Raw genomic sequence first — 24,120 nt, 5'->3', positions numbered from 1 at the left:
AAGCATGTCCCTGTCAGACAGGGAAGGGATGGTCATGTGAGGGAACCGTGGTTGACAAGAGAGGTTGAGAGTCTTGTTAGGAAGAAGAAGGATGCGTATATAAAGTTGAGGAAAAAGGGCACAGGCATAGCTCTGGAGGGATACAAGATGGCCAGGAAGGATCTGAAGAAAGGGATTAGGAGAGCTAAGAGAGGGCATGAAAAATGCTTGGCGGGTAGGATAAAAGAAAACCCCAAGGCCTTTTACGCGTATGTCAGAAATATGAGGATGACTAGGGGGACCGTAGGTCCGGTCAAGGACAATAGCGGGAGACTGTGTGTTGAGCCGGAAGAGATAAGTGAGGTTTTGAATGAGTACTTCTCTTCGGTATTTACGAATGAGAAGGGGTGTATTACTGAAGAGGACGGTGTGAAACAGACTGGTAAGCTCGAGGAAGTGCTCGTTAGGAGGGAAGACGTGTTGGGGTTTTTGAATAACTTGAAGATAGACAAGTCTCCCGGGCCTGACGGGGTATATCCAAGGATGTTATGGGAAGCAAGGGATGAAATTGCAGAGCCGCTGGCAATGATCTTTTCATCTTCTCTGCTGACGGGGGTGGTACCAGGTGATTGGAGGGTGGCAAATGTTGTGCCCCTGTTCAAGAAAGGGAATAGGAACAACCCTGGGAATTACAGGCCAGTTAGTCTTACTTCGGTGGTAGGCAAGTTGATGGAAAAGGTGCTGAGGGATAGGATTTCTGAGCATCTGGAAAGACACTGCTTGATTCGGGACAGTCAGCACGGTTTTGTGAGGGGTAGGTCTTGCCTCACAAGCCTGATTGAATTCTTTGAGCAGGTGACCAAGCAAGTGGATGAGGGTAAACCAGTGGATGTGGTGTACATGGATTTTAGTAAGGCATTTGATAAGGTCCCCCATGGTAGACTTATGGAGAAAGTCAGGAGGCATGGGATAGTGGGGAATGTGGCCAGTTGGATTAAGAATTGGCTAACTGATAGAAGGCAGAGAGTGGTCTTAGATGGTAAATACTCAGCCTGGAGCCCAGTTACCAGTGGCGTGCCGCAGGGATCAGTTCTGGGTCCTCTCCTGTTTGTGATTTTTATTAACGACTTGGATGAGGAAGTCGAAGGGTGGGTCAGTAAATTTGCAGATGATACAAAGGTTGGTGGAGTTGTGGATACCGAGGAGGGCTATTGTCGTCTGCAAAGGGACTTGGATAGGTTGCAGTGCTGGGCTGAAAAGTGGCAGATGGAGTTTAACCCTGAAAAGTGTGAGGTCGTCCATTTTGGAAGGACAAACATGAATGCAAAATACTGGGTTAACGGTAGGGTTCTTGGGCATGTGGAGGAGCAGAGAGACCTTGGGGTCTATGTGCATAGATCATTGAAAGTTGCAACTCAAGTGGATAGGGCTGTGAAGAAGGCATATGGGGTGTTAGCGTTCATTAGCAGAGGGATTGAATTTAAGAGCCGTGAGGTGATGATGCAGCTGTACAGGACCTTGGTAAGGCCTCATTTGGAGTACTGTGTGCAGTTCTGGTCGCCTCATTTTAGGAAGGATGTGGAAGCCTTGGAGAGGGTGCAGAGGAGATTTACCAGGATGTTGCCTGGAATGGAGAATAAGTCTTACGAGGAAAGGCTGAACATTCTAGGCCTCTTCTCATTAGAAAGGAGAAGGATGAGGGGTGACATGATAGAGGTTTATAAGATGATCAGGGGAATAGATAGGGTAGACAGTCAGAAACTTTTTCCCCGGGTGGAGCAAAGCGTTACAAGGGGTCATAAATTTAAGGTGAAGGGTGGGAGATATAAGGGGGATGTCAGGGGAAGGTTCTTTACCCAGAGAGTGGTCGAGGCATGGAATGCCTTGCCCGGGGAAGTTGTTGAGTCAGAAACTTTAGGGACTTTCAAAAGGCTTTTGGATAGGTATATGGATAAAGGAGAATGATGGGGTATAGATTAAATTGTCCTTGACAGAGGACAAAGGATCGGCACAACATTGTGGGCCGAAGGGCCTGTTCTGTGCTGTATGTTCTATGTTCTATGTTCTACTCCATTTGCCAGGTCTTTGTCCACTCAATTAACCTACCTATATCCCTTTGTAGCCCCCTTATGTCCTCTTCATAAGTTACTTTCTTACCTATCTTTGTGTCATCAGCAAATTTAGCAACCATACCTTCGGTCCCTTCATCTAAGTCATTTACATAAATTGCAAAAAGTTGAGGCTCCAGCACAGGTCCCTGTGACACACCACTCGTTACATCTTGGCGGCACAGTGGCGCAGTGGTTAGCGCTGCAGCCTCACAGCTCCAGGGACCCGGGTTCGATTCCGGGTACTGCCTGTGTGGAGTTTGCAAGTTCTCCCTGTGTCTGCGTGGGTTTTCTCCGGGTGCTCCGGTTTCCTCCCACAAGCCAAAAGACTTGCAGGTTGATAGGTAAATTGGCCATTATAAATTGTCACTAGTATAGGTAGGTGGTAGGGAAATATAGGGACAGGTGGGGATGTTTGGTGGGAATATGGGATTAGTGTAGGATTAGTCTAAATGGGTGGTTGATGTTCGGCACAGACTCGGTGGGCCGAAGGGCCTGTTTCAGTGCTGTATCTCTAATCTAATCTAAAAAAATGACCCGTTTATATGCCTACTCTCTGTTTCCTGTTAGCTGCCAATCTTCTATCCATGCCAATATGTTACCACATACACCCTGAGCTTTTATTTTCTGCAATAACCTTTGATGTGGCACCTTATCAAATGCCTTTTGGAAACCTAAGTACAAGACATCCCCTTTATCCACAGCACATGTAACTCCCTCAAAGATCTCCAATAAATTGGTTAAACATGATTTCTCTTTCGCAAAACCATGTTGACTCTGCCTGATTACCTTGCATTTTTCTAAATGCCCTGCTTTAACATCTTTGATAATAGCTTCTAACATTTTCCCTAAGACAGATGTTAAGCTAACTGGCCTGTAGTTTCCTGCTTTCTGTCTCCCTCCCTTTTTGAATAAAGGAGTAACACTTGCTATTTTCCAATCTAATGGAACCTTCCCCGAATCTAGAGAATTTTGGAAAATTAAAACTAATGCATCAACTATCTCACTAGCCACTTCTTTTAACACCCGAGGATGAAGTCCATCAGGAGGCGGTGGCGTAGTGGTATTATCACTGGACCAGTAACCCAGAGACCCAGGTATTGATCTGGAGACAGGGGTCAGAATCCCACCACAGCAGAAGGTGGAATTTGAATTTAATTAATAAATCTGGAATTAAAAGCTAGTCTAATGATGGCCATGAAACCATTGTTGTAAAAACCCATCTAGTTCACTAATGTCCTTCAGGGAAGGAAATCTGCTGTCCTTACCTGGTCTGGCCTACATGTGACTCCAGACCCACAGCAATGTGGTTAACTCTTACATGCCCTCTGAAATGGCCTAGCAAGCCACTCAGTTGTACATAACCTCTATGAAGTCAATGAAAAGGAATGAAACTGGATGGACCACCCGGCATCGACCTAGGCACTGGAAACGACAACGGCAAACCCAGCCCTGTCGACCCTGCAAAGTCCTCCTCACTAACATCTGGAGGCTTGTGCCAAAGTTGGGAGAGCTGTCCCACAGACTAGTCAAGCAACAGCCTGACATAGTCATACTCACGGAATCGTACCTGACAGACAATGTCCCAGACACTGCAATCACTATCCCTGGGTATGTTCTGTCCCACCGGCAGGACAGACCCAGTAAAGGTGGCGGGACAGTGGTCTACAGGAGGGAGGGAGTTGCCCTGGGAGTCCTCAACATCGACTCCGGACCCCATGAAGTCTCATGGCATCAGGTCAAACATGGGCAAGGTAACCTCCTACTGATTACCACCTACCGCCCTCCCTCAGCTGATGAGTCAGTACTCCTCCATGTTGAACACCACTTGGAGGATGCACTGAGGGTGGCAAGGGCACAAAATGTACTCTGGGTGAGGGACTTCAATGTCCATCACCAAGAGTATCTCAGTAGCACCGCTACTGACCGAGCTGGCCAAGTAATAAAGGACGTAGCTGCTAGACTGGGTCTGCGGCAGGTGGTGGGGGAACCAACACGAGGGAAAAACATACTTGACCTTGTCCTCACCAATCTGCCTGCCGCAGATGCTTCTGTCCATGACTGTATTGGTAGGAGTGACCACCGCATAGTCCTTGTGGAAACGAAGTCCCGCCTTCACATTGAGGATACCGTCCATCGTGTTGTGTGGCACTATCACTGTGCTAAATGGGATAGATTACGAACAGATCTAGCAATGCAAAATTGGGCATCCATGAGGCGCTGTGGGCCATCAGCAGCAGCAGAATTGTACTCAACCACAATCTGTAACCTCATGGCCTGGCATATTCCCCACTCGACCATTACCATCAAGCCAGGAGACCAACCCTGGTTCAGTGAAGAATGCAGGAGGGCATGCCAGGAGCAGCACCAGGCATACCTCAAAATGAGGTGTCAACCCAGTGAAGGTACAACCCAGGACTATCTGTGTGCCAAACTGCATAAGCAGCATGCAATCGACAGAGCTAAGCGATCCCATAACCAACGGATCAGATCTAAGCTCTGCAGTCCTGCCACATCCAGTCGTGAATGGTGGTGGACAATTAAACAACTAACTGGAGGAGGTGGCTCCACAAATATCCCCATCCTCAATGATGGGGGAGCCCAGAAAATTAGTGCGAAAGATAAGGCAGAAGCATTTGCAACAATCTTCAGCCAGAAGTGCCGAGTTGATGATTCATCTCAGCCCCCTTCTGAAGTCCCCAGCATCACAGATGCTGGACTTCAGCCAATTCGATTCACTCCACGTGATATCAAGAAACGACTGAAGGCACTGGATACTGCAAAGGCTATGGGTCCTGACAATATTCTAGCAATAGTACTGAAGACCTGTGCTCCAGAACTTGCTGCGCCCCTAGCCAAGCTGTTCCAGTACAGCGACAACACTGGCATCTACCCTGCAATGTGGAAATTGCCCAGGTATGTCCTGTATACAAAAAGCAGGACAAGTCCAACACGGCCAATTACCGCCCCATCAGTCTACTCTCAATCATCAGTAAAGTGATGGAAGGTGTCATCGACAGTGCTATCAAGCGGCACTTGCTTAACAATAACCTGCTCAGTGATGCTCAGTTTGGGTTCCGCCAGGGCCACTCAGCTCCTGACCTCATTACAGTCTTGGTTCAAACATGGACAAAAGAACTGAACTCAAGAGGTGAGGTGAGAGTGACTGCACTAGACATCCAGGCAGCATTTGACCAAGTATGGCACCAAGGGGCCCCAGCAAAACTGAGGTCAATGGGAATCAGGGGGAAAACTCTCTGTTGGTTGGAGTCATACCTAGCGCAAAGGAAGATGACTGTAGTTGTTGGAGGTCAATCATCTGAGCTCCAGGACATCACTGCAGGAGTTCCTCAGGGTAGTGTCCTAGGCCCAACCATCTTCAGCTGCTTCATCAATGACCTTCCTTCAATCATAATGTCAGAAGTGGGGATGTTCGCTGATGATTGCACAATGTTCAGCACCATTCGCTACTCCTCAAATACTGAAGCAGTCCATGTAGAAATGCAGCAAGACCTAGAGAATATCCAGGCTTGGGCTGATAGGTGGCAAGTAACATTTGTGCCGCACAAGTGCCAGGCAATGACCACCTCCAACAAGAGAGAATCTAATCATCTCCCCTTGACTTTCAATGGCATTACCATCGCTGAATCCCCCACTATCAACATCCTAGGGGCTACCATTGACCAGAAACTGAACTGGAGTAGTCATATAAATACCGTGGCTACAAGAGCAGGTCAGAGGCTAGGAATCCTGTGGCAAGTAACTCACCTCCTGACTCCCCAAAGCCTGTCCACCATCGACAAGGCACAAGTCAGGAGTGTGATGGAATACTCTCCACTTGCCTGGATGGGTGCAGCTTCAACAACATTCAAGATGCTCGATACCATCCAGAACAAAGCATCTCGCTTGATTGGCACCCCATCTACAAACATTCACTCCCTCCACCACCGACGCACAGTGGCAGCAGTGTGTACCATCTACAAGATGCACTGCAGCAATGTACCAAGGCTCCTTCGACAGCACCTTCCAAACCCGCGACCTCTACCACCTCGAAGGACAAGAGCAGCAGATGCATGGGAACATCACCACCTGCAAGTTCCCGTCCAAGTCACACACCATCCTGACTTGGAACTATATCGCCGTTCCTTCACTGTCGTTGGGTCAAAATCCTGGAACTCCCTTCCTAACAGCACTGTGGGTGTACCTACCTCACATGGACTGCAGCAGTTCAAGAAGGCAGCTCACCACCACCTTCTCAAGGGCAATTAGGGATGAGCAATAAATGCTGGCATAGCCAGTGACGCCCACATCCCATGAATGAATAAAAAAAAAAGGACCCGGGGACTTGTCAGCCCGCAACTCCAACAATTTGTTCAGTACCACTTCCCTGGTGATTGTAATTTTCTTGAATTCCTCCCTCCCTTCCATTTCCTGACTTACAGCTACTAATGGGATGTTACTTGTATCCTCAATAGTGAAGACAGATGCAAAATATCTGTTCAATTCATCTGCCATCTTCTTATTATCTATTATTAATTCCCCAGACTCATTTTCTATAGAACCAATGCTCACTTTGTTACCTCTTTTCTTTTTAAAAATATCTATAGAAACTCATACTATCTGTCTTTATATTTCTAGCTAGCTTTCTCTCGTACTCTAATTTTACCTTCCTTATCAATCAATAGTCATTCTTTGCTGTTTTTTTATAATCTGTCCAATCTTCTGACCTGCCTCCCATCTTAGCGCAAATATAGGATTTTTCTTTAAGTTTGATACTGTCTTTAACTGTTTTAGTTAACCACAGATGGTCCCACCCTTGGAATTTTTCTTTCTCGTGGAAATGTATCTATTCTGTGTATTCTGAAATATCCTATTAAATGTCTGCCTATTGACCTATCACTTACCCTAATTTGCCGGTTCACATTAGCTAGTTCTGCTTTCATGCCCTCAATGGGTTCTTTGGGAAAAGTTCTTTACATAAATGATTCCTTTACTATGAAGCGTGGTAGCATTTCATTCAATTGACATACTAAGTGAAGAATTACATTCAATACTCCAGTAAAAGGGTAGTTTAAGGTTTACGCAGGAAGAAGAGTAATAAAACATTTAACAAAATTTTGATCCAGTAAAATTTTCTAAGCTCTTTAGCAGGGTTTCCCTGTTTCTAAACTCGCTTTCTGGGGAATGTTGGCACATTGATTGGCTCCTTCATTAAAGCGAGTGATCAAAATATTGTAAAACAATGCTGGAAACTACACAACACCCTTCAGAATGTTTTCTGTCAATTTCATATCAAGATAGCAAGTCATTTCGAGAAAATGGGACCAACTATAACTGAAAATGGATGTGGAAAAATGAATGAAAAAGACAAACAAAAATTATTTAGAATTTATCATGATCAAAAAGTAACATTACTCATCACCAAAAAATATGCCGATATGCTAACCTTAAAAACCCAATGCACTTTGCATAGAGTTTAATGTGGAAATAGGAGTGAATTTGGAAAACAGGCACAAGAGGGCAACGTTTAATAAATCTTCTGTTGCCTCAAGAAACCAGGTGAATATCTAATTAAAATGCTGCATTCAATTATTCAACACTTGCTGAATATAATTATTCGGACGTTTCTGTGCTCAATCCTAAATAGATATTTTACTGAATTAAGGATAGTAATTGTAAAGCCAAAGTTTGACAGTTCACCAAAAAGTCTGATTTATATTAACATGAGACTATTTGTAAAAATGAGCAGTCAACCAAAAAAAATCACCATAATGTATTACTGCCTGTGTAAAACATTACATAACACTAACTCGAGTAAATATGTTAGGTGACTATAGAGAGGTCGTGGCTGTTATTGTTTAAACCTCAGTGTCGTCCTTAGCCACTAGGGACAGTCTGTTTAAATTGAGCTCCTACTGTGCCATGGATGAGCTATTCTGAACAAGATGCATGCCCCAGGGTTGAAATAACCCATCGAGTGAGACCACTCATGTATCTAAGGTGGAAAATTGTGTCAAAGTTGATTTCAACATGTCAATGAAGTAATCATTTTTGCAATAAGCAATATTTGGCCTTTCAAGCCAGATATCAGCTCATCAGATGCCAGACTTTTCAAAGTGGCTACCACCTCCAAGATGGAAAAATATATTTATGTTTAAAGAGCACATTATTACTTCAGGACATTTCAACGTGATCTATACAATTAATCACACTTTTGAATTACAGTGACTGTTATGTGAGAAAATGGAACCTAAAACATTAGAAGCAGAGTTAACATTACGGTTCTGATGAAAGGTCACAAACCTGAAACGTTAACTCTGCTTTTCTCTCCACAGATGCTTCCTGACCTGCTGAGTATTTCCAGCACTTTCTGTTTTTATTTCAGATTTCCAGCATCTGCAGTATTTTGCTTTTATTTTAATTTCTTTAGTAATTTTAGGAATACGGGAACAGGAATAGGCCATTCAGCCTCTTGAGCCTGTCTGCCATTCAATTAGATTATGGTTGATCTGTACCTCAACTCTATTTACTCGCCTTTGCTCCATATCCCTTGACACACTGACCTTACAAAAGTACTTTGATCATTGTCTTGAAAATTTCAACAGACCCAGCATTTCCAGCTCTTTGATGGAGTGAATTCCAGATTTTCATAACCTTTGTATGAAAAGGTGTTTCCTGATTTTTGCTCCTAAATTGCTTATCTTTAATTTTAAGATTACACATTTTTGTTCTGGATTATCCCATCAGAGGAAATGACTAGCTAGCTCTTACAGAGAGCTGGCATGGGCACAATGGGCTGAATGGCCTCCTCTGTGTCGTAACCATTCTATGATTCTATGGATCCCTATGTAAAGAACTCAATTAGATCACTCTGCAACCTTCTAAACTGTAGGGAATTTAATTGTAGTTGAACAAATATAACAATCAAATCTAAACCATTTTAATTACATTTGTCACTTAAGTGTCCTTTTTACCCTTGGACTTATCATGCTAGCTACATCTTACTATGATTAATACATTAATTGAAAACCTCTTTCAGTAGCCCCAGAAAATTGGAAGAATCTATAATCAGGTATTGGTCTTAGATATTTCGACAAACTGATCTCAGGTTTTACAGCGTCCACAGCGGGTGGAAATATATCCAGGGCACAATAGAATCACAGAAATTTCTGAGTAGGAAGAGGTCATGAAAGTCAGTGTGTTAATGCTGGCACTAGCTCCTGAAACAGCCACTATTAACTATCAATTATTATTATAACTGACCACTGACCACCTCCAGGCGCTTACCTATTGTCTCTCGAGATAAGGAGGCCAAAGAAGAAAGAAGATTATTATAACAAGAACATCAATAACATATATTTTATATTTATATATATAAATACATACATGTATTATATATATAGATAGTGCTCCTCATGTGCAGGTTGACATATCATTATAATTACACTTCCTTATTCTTCCTTCATGCCCTTTAAAAATAAAATCAGAAGGTGATTTGAGTGATTTCAAGAAACTCTTGAATACCACTGTCCCTCCCATTAGAAAGGCACCTCTTGTATGGGTGGGTTTCACTGCTCATAAGATGATAAGCTTTGGCAATGAATCATCAATATAATGAATATCGAGAAATACTCGGGCAGACAGAAGGCATTGTTTCACGACTAGTGCAAAGTGCTTTACTCAAGCCTTTCCAGAAACCACGGCTGTTGAGTTAACGAATTAATATGATGGTTTAATCGGTATGAAAGGCTACATTTAATTTAATAAAGCATTTGAAAGCATAACTGTATTTTCAAGGGGTTAATATTGTAAAGGGCATCAATGGATTTGTATTTTATTTTATTGTAAAATACTTTGATAAACTTTTGCAAATATTAGAACATATATCGAGCTCAGGTAATGTTAACCTAATTTGTAAAAATAAACAAAAGGTTGTTGTTTTTTTTACATAGACTGCAGCACTAGTGCAGCATTTATTGTATTTAATAAAGTTTCCTGTGATAACAACAAAGCTTAGGATTCTCTTAATTATAGAAAACTCCACCACAAAAGTGTGTCTGCTATGATTTGATTCGTACAGAGGGCCAAGGCCCATAGTGCAGAGTGAAAGACTTGGACAGAAGTGGGCTTGGGTTTTAAACCCTATAGATTGCAGGAATGGAGAAACCTACAGCTGGATGAGTTCCAGACTTTTATGACAGAAGGCAATAGTTAATAAGAATAATAATCTAAGGAGTACAATAACTGTTCCTCACAACCTAGCTATTATCTCCTGCTGTAAGTAAATAAATGAATAAATAAATAAGGAATGAAAAACAGCCATTTAGCTGAGCAAACATTGTTCCTAATGATCATGCACAATTTGTTGAATCTTGGACTCCATCAAACTCACTTAAACTCATGAGGAAAGATTCTGAAATGTTTAGCCCTATTCGCAAAGGTAAAGCAAGTATACTCTTGAAGATATCTTTAGAATTTTATATCCCACATTGTTTATGTTTGAATGGTTGCCATCCTGTTCACACTGTATTTCTATGGGAACATAAGAGGAGTAAGTCATTCAGACCCTTGAACCTGTTCTGCCATTTAATTAGATCATGGCTGATCTGTACCTCAACGTCATTTACCTGCTTCTGCTTCTTATCCCATGAGATCCTTACCTAATAAAAGTCAATCAATGTCAGTCTTGTAAATCTCAATTAATCTCACATCCACCATCTGGCCATAGACCAGGCATTATAAGAACCAAAGATGCCTTGTTATACATTGATGATGAATGTAATTAACTGTCTTGATGCAGTTCTAACTGGGTTCTAACGTTCAGTGTGTCAAGCTACATACAGTGTATTAGTAATATCAGGTTAGCTGCAGGGCAGACGTGAGACAGCAAGGAGCAAAGAAAGCAAGCTGAGAAAGAGAAAAACAAAAGGCGAAACACTTAACGTTTATATAGCAACCATGCCACATACTCAGGATGTGTCAAAGCACATACTATCTAATAAATTACTTTTGAAACTTAGTCACCATTATTTGTAGACAGCTATGGCAGGCATTTTGTTCACAGCAAGATTTCGCAAACAGAACTAAATTGAATGTATTCCCACATTTATTTTTGCTGGTTCTGGCCAATATTTATCCCTTAACTGACATCGCGAAAAAGACATTAACTGGTCATTGTCACATTGCTGTTTGTGGGAGCTTGCTGTGTGCAAATTGGCAGTCTCATTTCCTACATTACTACAGTGACTACACTTCAAAAGTACTACATTGACTGCAAAGCATTTTGGGCCGTCCTGAGGTCATGAAAGGTTCTATATAAATGCAATTCCTTCTTTTTGGTGTTGGGCGAAGGAAAAAATCCCTGTTCCTCTTAAAAATTTGTGCCATGAGATCCACTTAAACATGGTTGAACATCAGATCCAAAAAGTAATGGAGAGCTCTCTCAGGACTGAAGTGCAGTATAGATAATGGGCTCAAGACTTAGAGTGAAGCTTCAGTCCCACAACTTTGAGGCTCAAAGTATGTCCCCAGTATCCTGGCTGAATATTTATCCTCAACCAGATTATCTGGTCATTGTCACATTGGTGTTTGTGGCAAATTGGCTGTTTCTTACATTACAACAGTGACTACACTTAATTAATTGGTTGTAATAGGTTTTTAATAGGACAGTTCGAAAGTTAAGATGGGACCTAGACAAACTTTAACACGGGCACAATGTAGTTTGACCGAGTATCAACTTGTTTCTCAATACTAATGATGTCGTTGACAGGATCCTGTCCTATTGAACGCATGAACTCGGTTTACCTTCGTCTTTCTGAACAAATGTTTAAGTTACTGCCCTTGGCTTATTATCCGTGAACTAAAAAAGGTGGCTCCGATTATTTCAAAGTACTATAGGAGATGGTCAGATGCTTTCACTGTTCTCACTAATTTATATCGCTATTTGGATTTAAAACATCAATGTGTGGGCGTTTCTCTGCCAGTTAGTGCTCATTAATATCAGCAACCCGAGACTCAACGGAATTAAATCTAACTCGGAGAGTTAGGGGCAATAGTGGAGGAGACTCTCCCCACCTGTCCTTAGGGAAAAGGGTAGAGTTCTGTTAGCATATACCATTGAAGTGATACAACGTCGATTCCGTATTTGTTCAGAAGAACCATTGTTACCCCTCAATGCCAACCTCCCTTAAAGCCATATAAAATTTACCTTTACTTTTTCCGAAACTGGTGGGGACATCGCCTCCGGGACTCTAGAAAGGGAAGAGAAACAGGGAGCTCATGAACAAATAAATACTGTGACGACTCATGAAATATATCAACACATGAGAGATTAATATCCGGACTTACTCTTATTCCTAAAATGGATGACGATAAAAACGATAGAGATCAATAAAAGGAGGTTGCAGCCTGTCAATGATCCCCAAATAGTCCAGTTACAGACATACCCTGGAAAAACAACACAATTGCAAATCAGTAATCCTTACCCAATGCAAGACAAAACAATGGGCATATTTCACCTATGACAATACAAGGCATTCCATGTTACTGGGCAAAACGACATGGAACAATTGTCCCCCATGAAACAGAAGTGATCCCATGGCTTTTGGATAACAGGACTTGGAACTCCCAGTGAGCAAATTGTTGTCTATAGGTACAAATTGCCAGTGAGATGTTCAGCTAATCGTCAGGGGTGAGGGCTAGATCATCCGATCATAGAAAGTTTAGGGCACAGAAAGAGGCCACTTGGCCCATCGTGTCTGTGCCGGCCGAAAAACAATCCACCCATTCTAATCCCACCTTCCAGCATTTGGTCCGTAGCCCTGCAGATTACAGCACTCGAGGTGCATATCCAGACTCCTTTTGAATGAGTTGAGGGTTTCTGCCTCAACTACCCTTTCAGGCAGTGAGTTCCTGACCCCCACCACCCTCTGGGTGAAAATATTTTTCCTCATCTCCCCTCTAATTTTTCTACCAATTACTTTAAATCTATGCCCCCTCGTCACTGACCTCTCTGATAAGGTGAATAGACCCTTCACCTCCACTCTATCAAAGCCCCCCAAACTTTTGTACATTTCAATCAAATCTCCCCCCAGCCTTCTCTGTTCCAAGGAGGACAAAGCCAGCCTACTCAATCTTTCCTGGTAGCTGCATTTTTTCAGTCCTGGCAACATCCTCAACAATCTCCTCTATACCCTCTCTTGTGCAATTACATCCTTTCTGTAATGAGGTGACCAGAAATGCACACAGTACTCAAGTTGTGTCCTAGCCAATGAGTTACACAGTTCCAGCATAACCTCCCTGCTCTTATATTCTATACCTCGGCTAATAAAGGAAAGGATTCCATATGCCTTCTTAACCACCTATCGACCTGTCCTGCTACCTTCAGGGATCTGTGGACATTCACTCCAAGGTCTCTCACTTCCTCTACACCTCTCGGTATTCTCCCATTAATCATGTATTCCTTTGTCTTGTTTGTCCTCCCCAAATGCATCACCTCACACTTCTCCGGACTGAAGTCCATTTGCCACTTTTCTACCCATCTGACCAGTCCATTGATATCTTCCTGCAGTCTACAGCTATCCTCCTCGCTATCTTTGTGTCGCCTGCAAACTTCTTGATCATGCCTCCTACATTTACGTCCAAATTGTTAATACATACCACAAAAAGCAGGGGACCCAGTACCGAGCCCTGCGGAATGCCACTGGAAACAGCCCTCCAGTCACAGAAACACCTGTCAACAATTACCCTCTGTTTCCTGCCACAGAACCAATTTTGTATCCACCTTGCTGCATTTCCCTGGATCCTATGGGCTTTTACTTTTTTTAACCAGTCTGCCATGTGGGTCCTTGTCAAAAGCCTTGCTAAAATCCAAAATCAAAGTGGTCTTTCTCGAATCCTGCATGTTGCTGAATTCTACAACAGGTCAGCATTATGTGATCAAATGCAGTGATCGTGCCATCTCTTACACTACTGCTTTCAGATATTAAAACTAACGAGGTCACATAAATATAAAGCAGGCTGTGGCCCCCCGCTGTTACATTTTACATCCACCTTCTCTTTTGGGGGAAGTCCTTGTTAAACTTAATCATAGCTGTAATTTTATCACCCCTGGACCATATCATTTTAAAACAGAGTACCTTTGAACTGTAATTTCTTAAAGATTTTGTTATCAATATGGACAGCTTTAAGTTAAGATTTTAAAAATGATGCTGGATATTTGTGTTATATCTACCTTTAGGAACATAGAAAAGGACAGCACGAAGAAAACTCCGGCTACCTAGCAATGACTCCCTCAAATATATCCGCAATTCTCCATGCTTCCCCACACTATCTTCTCTGTGGCCTTTCTGGGCAACACAAAGTTCTAACTCAAGTAGTTAAATGAAAACATGATCCTACACTTCCCTCTTCTCAGATCAAGCCCACGTCCCTTGATTCTCAAGTATTTGTTTCTTTATCTGTTAACAGATGATGTTGTAATATATGGTCCTGTTGACTGACAAGGAAGAAGAAGCAAACGCGTTAAAGAGAATATAAGAAATTGCTTGTAGTTATTACATAGCGCCTTTACCACCTCAGCACCCCCCACCACCAAAGTATTTTACAGGCAATTAAGTACTTTCAAAGCATAGTCACTGATGTAATGTTGCAAGTCGCAGCTAATATATGCACAGCAAGATCCCACAAACACACCAATGAAATAAATGATCAGATCACCCGTTTTAGGCATGGACGTGGGGGAGTATTCCTCTGCTCTTCTTCTGAAAGTGCCTTGGGATATTTAATGTGAACATGTTGGGGGGTGGGTGCGTGGGGCGGTGGTGGCTGGTAGTGATGGGGGGACCTTGGTTTAACGTCTCATCCAAAAGACAGCTACTCCAACAGTGCAGCACTCCTTCAGTACTGCACTGGAGTAACAATTCTGCCTCGGAGGCCAGAGTATTATCATTGAGCCAATGCTGCTGCTCTTGGTTGGAGCGCTCTTGCTTTGTGGATACAGCAAGAAACTTTACTGTTATTACAATAAATGATTTCTATGATCCTATTAATCAAAATTTGAAATAAACGCAGAAATCTTAGTAACACCCAGACTGGTGAAAGAGTTTTCACTCACTGACTAACCTGCTACGCATTTCTGCTTTATTCCGTCTGCACCCATAGCGACCTAGGTGACAATGTAGATTTATTCCTCCCCTGGACTTTTTTTTTGTCAACGATTACTTGTTGGCTATTTTCGGCGACAGATTCACTTATAAATTCTTTTAAAAAATAAAAACCTTGTTAAATTTCAGTGGAAATCTTGAATCTAAAGAAATGGTATGTCCCTAATTTGAATAATTCGCACGGTGAGTAGTGTACACTAAATCTCCAGATGCCGTGTTAGTACACGTGGATTGAGGAATTCACAACCGTGGTGTTTTTATTCCAACCAAGTGAAAACAAGCTCAGACTGGGTTCCGACCAAGGGTCAGAGTTCTTCAAATGCTAATCTTACCCGTCTACCCTTGCAGATGCTGCCTGAGCTGTGGAGTATTTCCCGCATTTTCTGTTTTAGTTCAGGTTGGATCATTGTCTTTGTTCATTCTGCCAATGCATCCATTACAATTAACTTTGAAATGCAACGATTAATTATTCGTTTTATAACGATACATTTTAAAATAAATGAGATTCAGGGCAAAATTGGACAGAATGTGGGGAATTTCTGCAGCTGCCCAGCATGACTATAAGCGTTGAGTGAGGGTCCACAGCACCTTTTAAAGGGGGGGGGGGGGGTGGGGGTGGTGGTAATCCCTTAAACATTAAAGTAAAGGAAGAAATAAGGTTATGAGGATCAGTGAGATAGTTTTGTATTACTTTAGCAAAGAACAACACAGACACGATGGGCAGAATGGCCTCCTTCTGCCCTGTAAGCTCACTTGTAAATTAAAAGGCAGACATGCAGGTTTCCAATGCACACCAGGAGGGTTTCCTGGGAACAAGTCATCAGCAGCATCATTCAACTGAGCAAAACCTCTCCGTCCAGTTATCTCAATGAAGGAGACAAGATCCTCGACATTCACCAGACATCAACTTCCTCACAAATCCACCACCAATCACCGAATTCATTAAAGTTCGGAGATACCCACACAACTGTATTTTAAAACCAATGTATTTGCTTGTTAGAAATTGTCTACATTTACCTCTCTGCTGTCCAGTCCAAACAGGAGAACAAATAACAACAACGTGCATTTATATAGCGCCTTGAGAACGCACTAAAACTCCAAAGGCGTTTCACTGGAGTATTATCAAACAAAATTTGACACCGAGCCACATAAGCAGATATTAGAGCAGATGGCCAAAGACTTGGTCATAGAAGTATATTTTACTGAGTGCCTGAAAGGAAGAAAGTGTGATGTAGAGAGGTTTAGGGAAGGAATTTCAGAGCTTAAGTCCCGGCCTGCTGAAGGCATGGCCGCTAATGATGGCACCATTCACACGAGGCCAGAAAAAAGCAAATCCTTTGCATGAATGAGAACTTCAGGAAATATGGTGAAACGATTTCCAACAAAAGTAGTTCAATATTAAGACACCCTCCCATGGCCTCTGATAGATAACCTCAGATCATGTTCGTGTTCAGCTGAAATCAAAACCTTTCCTATGTAATGATTCAGGATTCATTCAACTCCACATCAAAGTTACCAACATAAAACGATCCCAGCACCCCATCAGTTTGCATGAGAATTTTTATATAATCTGAATAACTCCCAACACATTTTTAATAAACATCTGCTGCCAGACTTGTGCTGATTTCTGTGAACTACACAAAGATTGTTTCCAACAACGAAAATAACCTTTAAAAAATAAAAACAAAAAGTGCTGGAAATACTCAGCAGGTCTGGCAGCATCTGTGAAGAGAAACGAAGTTAACGTTTCAGGTCTGTGACCTTTCCTCAGAACTTGATATAAGATAAATGTAGAGGCAGATTCAGATTAAAGACCTTCAGAAAAACACATCTGTCACGTTAAGAGTTAAGAGTAAGGTGTTAATGAAGAATCGGGATATTCAAAGCCAGGTTCTCAATGTGGACAGTTTTTCTAACCCATGGATCTGTAAGAAATTAAATGAAAACCAACGCTGTTTATCTCCCAGATATATTGAATGGGGAGAAAGTCCCAGTCTATCTCTCAGACACTGCAGTCTAGCATCAGTCTTACCATTATTATTCGCTTTCTTTTTGCCACGCGTAATCGGGTACTTGCAACGATAGATTTTGCGGCCTTTTGTAGTCGGAGGCGGCGAAGTCGTTTTCAGTCTCTCTGGAACTGAAAGGAACAGCGTTTTGTGAGCATTATGTTCTAGTGTGTGTTATATCCAAGCGCCTTGTGTCAAATAAAAGCGAACAACTCGTAACCAGCAACGCAGGGACCCTGGGGGGTTATCTATATCAGATCTAACGTTATCAAATTACGACAAATCCAATTCCGAAGAAGGGTCACTGACCCGAAACGTTAACTCTGCTTCTCTTTCCACAGATGCTGCCAGACCTGCTGAGTGAATCCAGCATTTCTTGTTTTTGTTCCAATTCCGACTTTGTTAGACTTGAGAATGATGACGAGTCATGATAATAACTTCTCTAAAAATCAATCATCCAGCAAGTAGAACAATATGAACCAAGAGCACCCATCCTAAAACTCAATCACAAAACCTTAGGGAAAACCGGTATAATCGGAATATACAGCGGAGTTCCTACAGTTAAATTAATAACTTTGAAAATGGCAATTGCGCAGAGCAAACGTTTACGAAACAGGAATATCTGAAATCACAACCGTACTGATTTCTGAAGGCCTTTATAATGAATGTGCCACTATATTTTTTGCAGGTCCTGATGAAAGGCTATCAGCCTAAAATATTAACTCTATTTCTCTCCACTGCCTGAGCCGCTGAGTGTTTCTAGAATTTTCTGATTTTACTTTTTAAAGATTTTTTTTGAAATGTTACTGTTTACAGTATCCAAATTCGAGATCTCCTTACCTACAGTGACCACACTTCCTTCTCCCAGCAGCATGGTTTGAGAGGACAACATTAGGCAGTGATAGGTACCATTGTCGGAGAGGCTCAAATCCATAATCGTTAAACTGAACGACAGTCGGAAGGCATCTCTATTCAAAATGAACCGTTCATTTATTCCTTCTCCTTGGGTCTGTTTATTCAGGACACTGGCCGACATCACAAAATGCGCGTTGGAGTTTTCATCGAGTTTGTACCAGAATACCTGATCGAGTGAGGAGGATCCTTTCAAATTACAGAAGATTTCTGTCTTCTCGCCTTTGGTCGCCAATATTCTCCTTGGAGTCTGCAGTAAGACCTGCTGGGCTTGGACAGCTGAACAGAAAAATGTACATATGTTTTTTTTCAGCCTCAAAATCAGCTCATTTTAACATTCCTTATCCTCTTTCTGTCTTTCCGTCTACCGGATAAGCGAATACAGATTCATCAGTAACTTTCAAAATGGAATTACATGTACACTTGAAAAGGAAACATTTTAGGGCTGGGGGAGAGAGCAGGTGAATGCGACTAGTCGAGTAGTTCTTTCAAAGAGCAGGCACAGGTACGATAGGCCGAATGGCCTCCTCCAGTGCTGTATGATTTTACGATTCTACAATCGGGATGTCACTTAGCCAGTTCAACAACCTCTTGCTCAAAACTCGCTCAAAAAGTCATATCACAGCAACTTAAATTAAATATTTTCAGACAAAGGAACTTTCAGTTCGAAAGGCACTTACTTTTTATCCAACAGCTCAGAATACAAATATATTCAAGAAGTTTCATTTTGCCCAGGTGAAAAGCTGCTGTTTACTGAAGACGAGGGGAGGAGGTTCTGCTATAAGGAGAAACCTCGAGTAACTAGAGGGCTCCCTGACACTCGGCGCCACTCAGCAGCCAGCTCAGGGGCACGTCATTCACACACCCATTATATGCAAATATATTTGACAAGCTAAAATCTGGAGAACAGGCTATATGCTCCAAAGGTACTCCTAGAACAAGAATCTGATCAATGGTGCAAAATGTTAGTCTTCTACATTTAACAGTTCCAGGCAACATCTTGGCAGTGGAGAGGGTACAGAAGAGGTTTACCAGGATGTTGCCTGGGCTGGAGGGCATTAGCTATGAGGAGAGGTTGGATAAACTCGGATTGTTTTCACTGGAACGACGGAGGTGGAGGGGCGACATGCCTATCAGATGGTTCCCCGAGCAGATCGCCAAAGTCATTTGGCGGAATGCCTCATCACCAGAACTTTCAAACAAGCACCAAGATGTAGCTTGGCTGGTGGTGAGAAGGGCCCTCCCCGTCAGATCCTTCCTGCACGCCCCCTCCGCACAATGCCCCCGCGGTGGCTGTGGTGGGGAAGAGACGGTTGCCCACCTCCTCCTGGAATGTGTCTTTGCAAAGCAGGTGTGGAAAGAGATGCAGTGGTTTTTGTCGAGGTTCATCCCAAGCAGCTCTGTTAGACAGGAGTCTGTGCTCTACGGGCTGTTCCCAGGGACGCACACCAAGACAAACATCAACTTCTGCTGGAGGACTATCAATTCGGTGAAAGACATCCTTTGGTCTGCCCGAAACTTGCTGGTCTTCCAGCGCAAAGAGTTGTCCACGACCGAATGTTGCAGACATTCCAAGGTCCAGGACTACGTGCTGAGGGACGCACTAAAGCCTGGGGCAGCCGCAGCAAAGGCTCAATGGGGAAAGTCCACAATGTAAGGTCCCCCCACCAAGCTGAATTGAGGGGCTGGATCCAGGGGAAACCCCTCGAACTGTATCGGGAAAATTTTGTGTGCTGTAAATGTAAAAATGTATATGGCACGACAATGAAATGGAAGAGTTGTGAGGCAACTCATGACTGTATAGAAGGAAACTGATCACCTTTGCACTGTTTGTATTTTTTGACTTGATGCTGTTTTAAACTGTTTGGGAATGTAATTTTTACAGATTTTTATGAATAAAGTATATTTTGGAAAAAAAAAGACATGATAGAGGTTTACAAAGTTATGAGTGGCATGGACAGAGTGGATAGTCAGAAGCTTTTTCCCAGGGTGGAAGAGTCAGTTACTAGGGGACATAGGTTTAAGGTGAGAGGGGCAAAGTTTAGAAGGGACGTGCGAGGCAAATTCTTTACACAGAGGGTGGTGAATGCCTGGAACTTGCTGCCGGGGGAGGTGGTGGAAGCAGGTACGATAGCGACATTTAAGAAGCATCCTGACAAATACATGAATAGGATGGGAATCGAGTGATATGTTCCCGGAAGTGCAGAAGGTTTTAGTTTAGGCTGGCATCAAGATCTGCAGGCTTGGAGGGCCGAATGGCCTGTTCCTGTGTTGTACTGTTCTTTATTCTTTGTTGCAACAGTAAAACAAAAGCAAAATACTGCAGATGCTGGAATTCTGAAATAAAAACAAGAAATGCTGGAAATACTCAGCAGATCTGGCAACATCTGTGAAGAGAGAAGCAGAGTTAACCTGATGAAGGGTCACTGACCTGAAACGTTAACTCTGCTTCTCTCTCCACAGATGCTGCCAGACCTGCTGAGTATTTCCAACATTTCTTGTTTTTATTCCACGTTGCAACGGGTTAGGCATTTGGCGTTAAGGAACATTGCAGAACACGAGATAAAGGTTATTGATCCCACGATGGCCATTCCTTTCATAGGCCCTTCAGTCTCTTCGAGTTTCGGGCATAAATAAAAAATAATAAACTGTCCTTCAGAGGCATCCTTGCGTTCATCAATCGCCAGAATGTATCTGGGAGTTAGTTGGTTGAAAATCCGAAGACTTTATTCTAACACAAAGGCAAAATACTGTGGATGCTGGAAATCTGAAATAGAAACAGAAAGTGCTGGAAATATTCAGCATCTCTCCAAATGCTGCCTGACCTGCTGAGCATTTCCAGCATGTTCTGCTTATATTACATTATTCTGACAGAAGTCAGGTGCTTGGAGACCATTCAAAGAACGAGCAAGTATTTAGGGCTCAGAAACTCATAGCAAATAGAGATGGGGGCAATCAGAAATCTGGACTGTGTTCTTTTAGTGGAAACATCACCGAGGGGGCAAGTTCCAAATGTTTCAAATGTTTCAAATGATCTGCAAGAATAATACAAACATAGCAGGTTGTTAGCAGTTTGTTCAACTCGCACTCTGAGGACATAAACAGAGACTGTGAACTCAGAGCTAAGAAACCTTTAGTAAGACAGAGGGTGAAGGTCCAGTGAGGTCGTCAGTCTATTGGATAACTCAATGCATTGGAAAGGAATCATTAGGTATTGAGTCAAATGAATTTCTGTGGCAGATATACTTCCTGAAGGTGTTCTACTGAACTGGATGCATTCATTCCCAATTCAGCGTTCGTGTATTTGATTGTTTCAGTATAGCCAGGTATAATCAAATACTCCAAGGAGTGCAAAGATCCCTCTTCCATTGAGAACAAGGTGTGTTCATCTGAAAGGGGTCAGCTAGGGTTGAATAATGGACATTGGGGACGCATCAATAGTTCGGAAGCTGCTTTTAGAGGTTAGGTTAAAAAGTCGCAGGACGTCTACGGAGGAAATTATGAGTGGAGTAGGGTCCACGATAGATTAGATTAGATTGTATATCGACCTAACTGCTTCTTATTCTAAGCTTTTTGAACTATTGATTTAAAACAACAAAATTGCAGAATATTTTACTAATCTGACATTCTAAATTACATTGGACTAATCGCTATCCTCGCCACCATATATACTAAGCTCCAAACTATTGTTCCACAGAATATCCCCTATCTGTGCTTGTATAAACCTCTCAATAGGATATGTGTTCAACGTCAATGATCAGCCTTACATGCTTCATCTAGGAATGTATTCCACCAGTGAACAACTGGGACAGAAAACCCTTTATCTCAAGTCTTGTGTAAGGCTGTTCATTTTATACCTTGAGTACTAAAAAGGTACTTAATTAAAATATCTGATATATTCACGTGGCTTACTGAAACAGAATATACGATTCTGCGCGGATATTTGGCATTGTATACCAGTATGACAGTACTCCGTATGTACACTAAGCCTTTCATTAATTCATTAAACAGTTATTCTGCAAAGATACGACCGCACACGTTACTTGCAGTAGGTTTAATTGGTGAATAAATTCCAGTGAAAACTGGTCTATCTGCTCATAAGGAAGTTTTCTTTCTTACCCGAGAACGTCCTTCAGTAAGTGAAGAAGACTGAATCTTAGCAAGGCAAACATGTTAGCAAGAACAGCTCAGTTGCCGTTCTTCAGTAATTTGAAATTATTGTAAGCTCTTGCTGTCTAAAAAAATACATCAAGCTGCAGATAACATCCAGATTTTCTGGAGAACACAATTCTGTGTACACAAATGAATGGGGCCTTGATATAAGACCAGGTGGGAGCTCTAGGCACCATCCCGGAACACTCGAGAGAAAACAGCGATGTAATGCAATTTTCCCAATATTACTTCATAAATATTGAACACATCAGCAGTTGTATTACAAGATTGCATTTTCAACATATTCTCGCAGACACGTTAGAGGAAACAAAATGCAACCACATAACGCGTCCAAAAAAAGAGAATTGATCAAGTGTTCTGATTATCTTCATTCCTGTCGGTTCTAGTTAAATACAGACAACGGCCTAATTGTACACTGTCTGTCACAGAGTTAGTGTTACATCGCCCAGTTCTCTATTGAGCATTTTATTTGACATGGAATTTACAGCGCAGAAGCAGGCCATTCGGCCCCAACTGGTCCATGCTAATATTTATGTTTCACACCAGACATATCCTTCTATTCCTTTCTCCCTTATGCACTTACCTAGCATCCCCTTAAAAGCATCTATGCTATTGACCTCAACCACTCCATGTGGCAACAAGTCCATATTTTAACCACACTGGGTAAAGGCATTTCTCCTGCAGTACTTATGAAATTTATTAGTGACTATCTTATATTTATGGTCCCTATTTTTGTCTCTGCACAAGTGGAAACAATGGTCTCTATTTCTACCTTATCGAACACCTTCATAATTTTAAGCTTCATACTATTAGCTTACCCCTCAGCCTCTCCTTTCTAGGGAAAAGAGCTCCAGCCTGTTCAGTCTTTCCTTATAGTTATAATCTCGTGGTTCTCTTTGTACACAGTTTTCTTAATTTATATAAATTATTTCAATTGCTTAAGGTACCATTTTGACAGAATTATTAATAAAAATGTGATGAGTTTTAAAATGGAACTTTTTTTATTCCTTCATGGGATGTGGTCATCACTGTCAAGGCTGGCATTTATTACCCATCCCTAATTGCCCTTGAGAAGCATTGCCCATTGAAGAACAACTGTCAGAGTAATATAAGAGACACCTGTTTATAATTGTTTAAGACAACAATATATACTTAGCATGTATAGCACTTAAGTGGATCTCTTCCCGTGGAAAATTGTTTTCATAAGTGAAACACATCAAAGCAATATGAAGCTCATCAACCATTGATATCCTTTTCAAAACGACTCCCACCTCAGTGACATTGGGAATTTATTCCAGACTGTTTGCAACCTTGGTGTCTTATTGGACCCCGAGATAAGCTTCTGACTGCATATCCACGCCATCACTAAGACCATCTATTTCCAACTCTAACATTGCCTGACTCTGCCCCTGTCTCATCTCATCTGCTGCTGAAACCTTCGTCCATGTCTTGGTTACCTCTAGACTTGACTATTCCAATGCTCTCCTGACCAGTCTTCCACATTCTACCCTCCATAAAACTGATGTCATTCAAATAAAAGCCACATACTGTGGATGCCGGAAATCCGAAATAAAAACAGAAAGTACTGGAAATACTCAGCAGGTCTGGCAGCATCAGCGGAGAGAGAAACAGAGTTAACGTTTCAAGTCTGTGACCTTTCATCAGAACATTGATGTCTTTCAAAACTCGACTACCCATGTCTTAACTCGTACTGAATCCTGTTCACCTATCAGCCCTGTGCTCACTGATCGACATTGGCTCCTGGTTAAGAAATGT

General features: G+C 42.2%; 1 gene segment (V, D, J or C); it reads right to left on the bottom strand.

Annotated features, from left to right (window-relative positions):
* The window catches only part of LOC137375941 (Ig kappa chain V-VI region NQ5-78.2.6-like), a 31,956-nt gene extending 12,987 nt beyond the window's left edge, over window positions 1-18,969 (bottom strand). Inside the window, 4 exon segments of the V gene segment in view lie at window positions 12,295-12,337; window positions 12,435-12,533; window positions 18,100-18,450; window positions 18,852-18,969. Coding sequence covers window positions 12,297-12,337; window positions 12,435-12,533; window positions 18,100-18,450; window positions 18,852-18,897 — 537 coding nt within the window.
* Between the last annotated feature and the right edge of the window lie 5,151 nt (window positions 18,970-24,120).

This window comes from Heterodontus francisci, chromosome 1 (genome assembly GCF_036365525.1).
Source record: "Heterodontus francisci isolate sHetFra1 chromosome 1, sHetFra1.hap1, whole genome shotgun sequence".
NCBI classification, from domain to species: Eukaryota; Metazoa; Chordata; class Chondrichthyes; order Heterodontiformes; family Heterodontidae; genus Heterodontus; species Heterodontus francisci.
The sequence above is the reverse complement of the archived record's forward strand: the minus strand, read 5'-3'. Positions and strand labels throughout refer to the sequence as shown.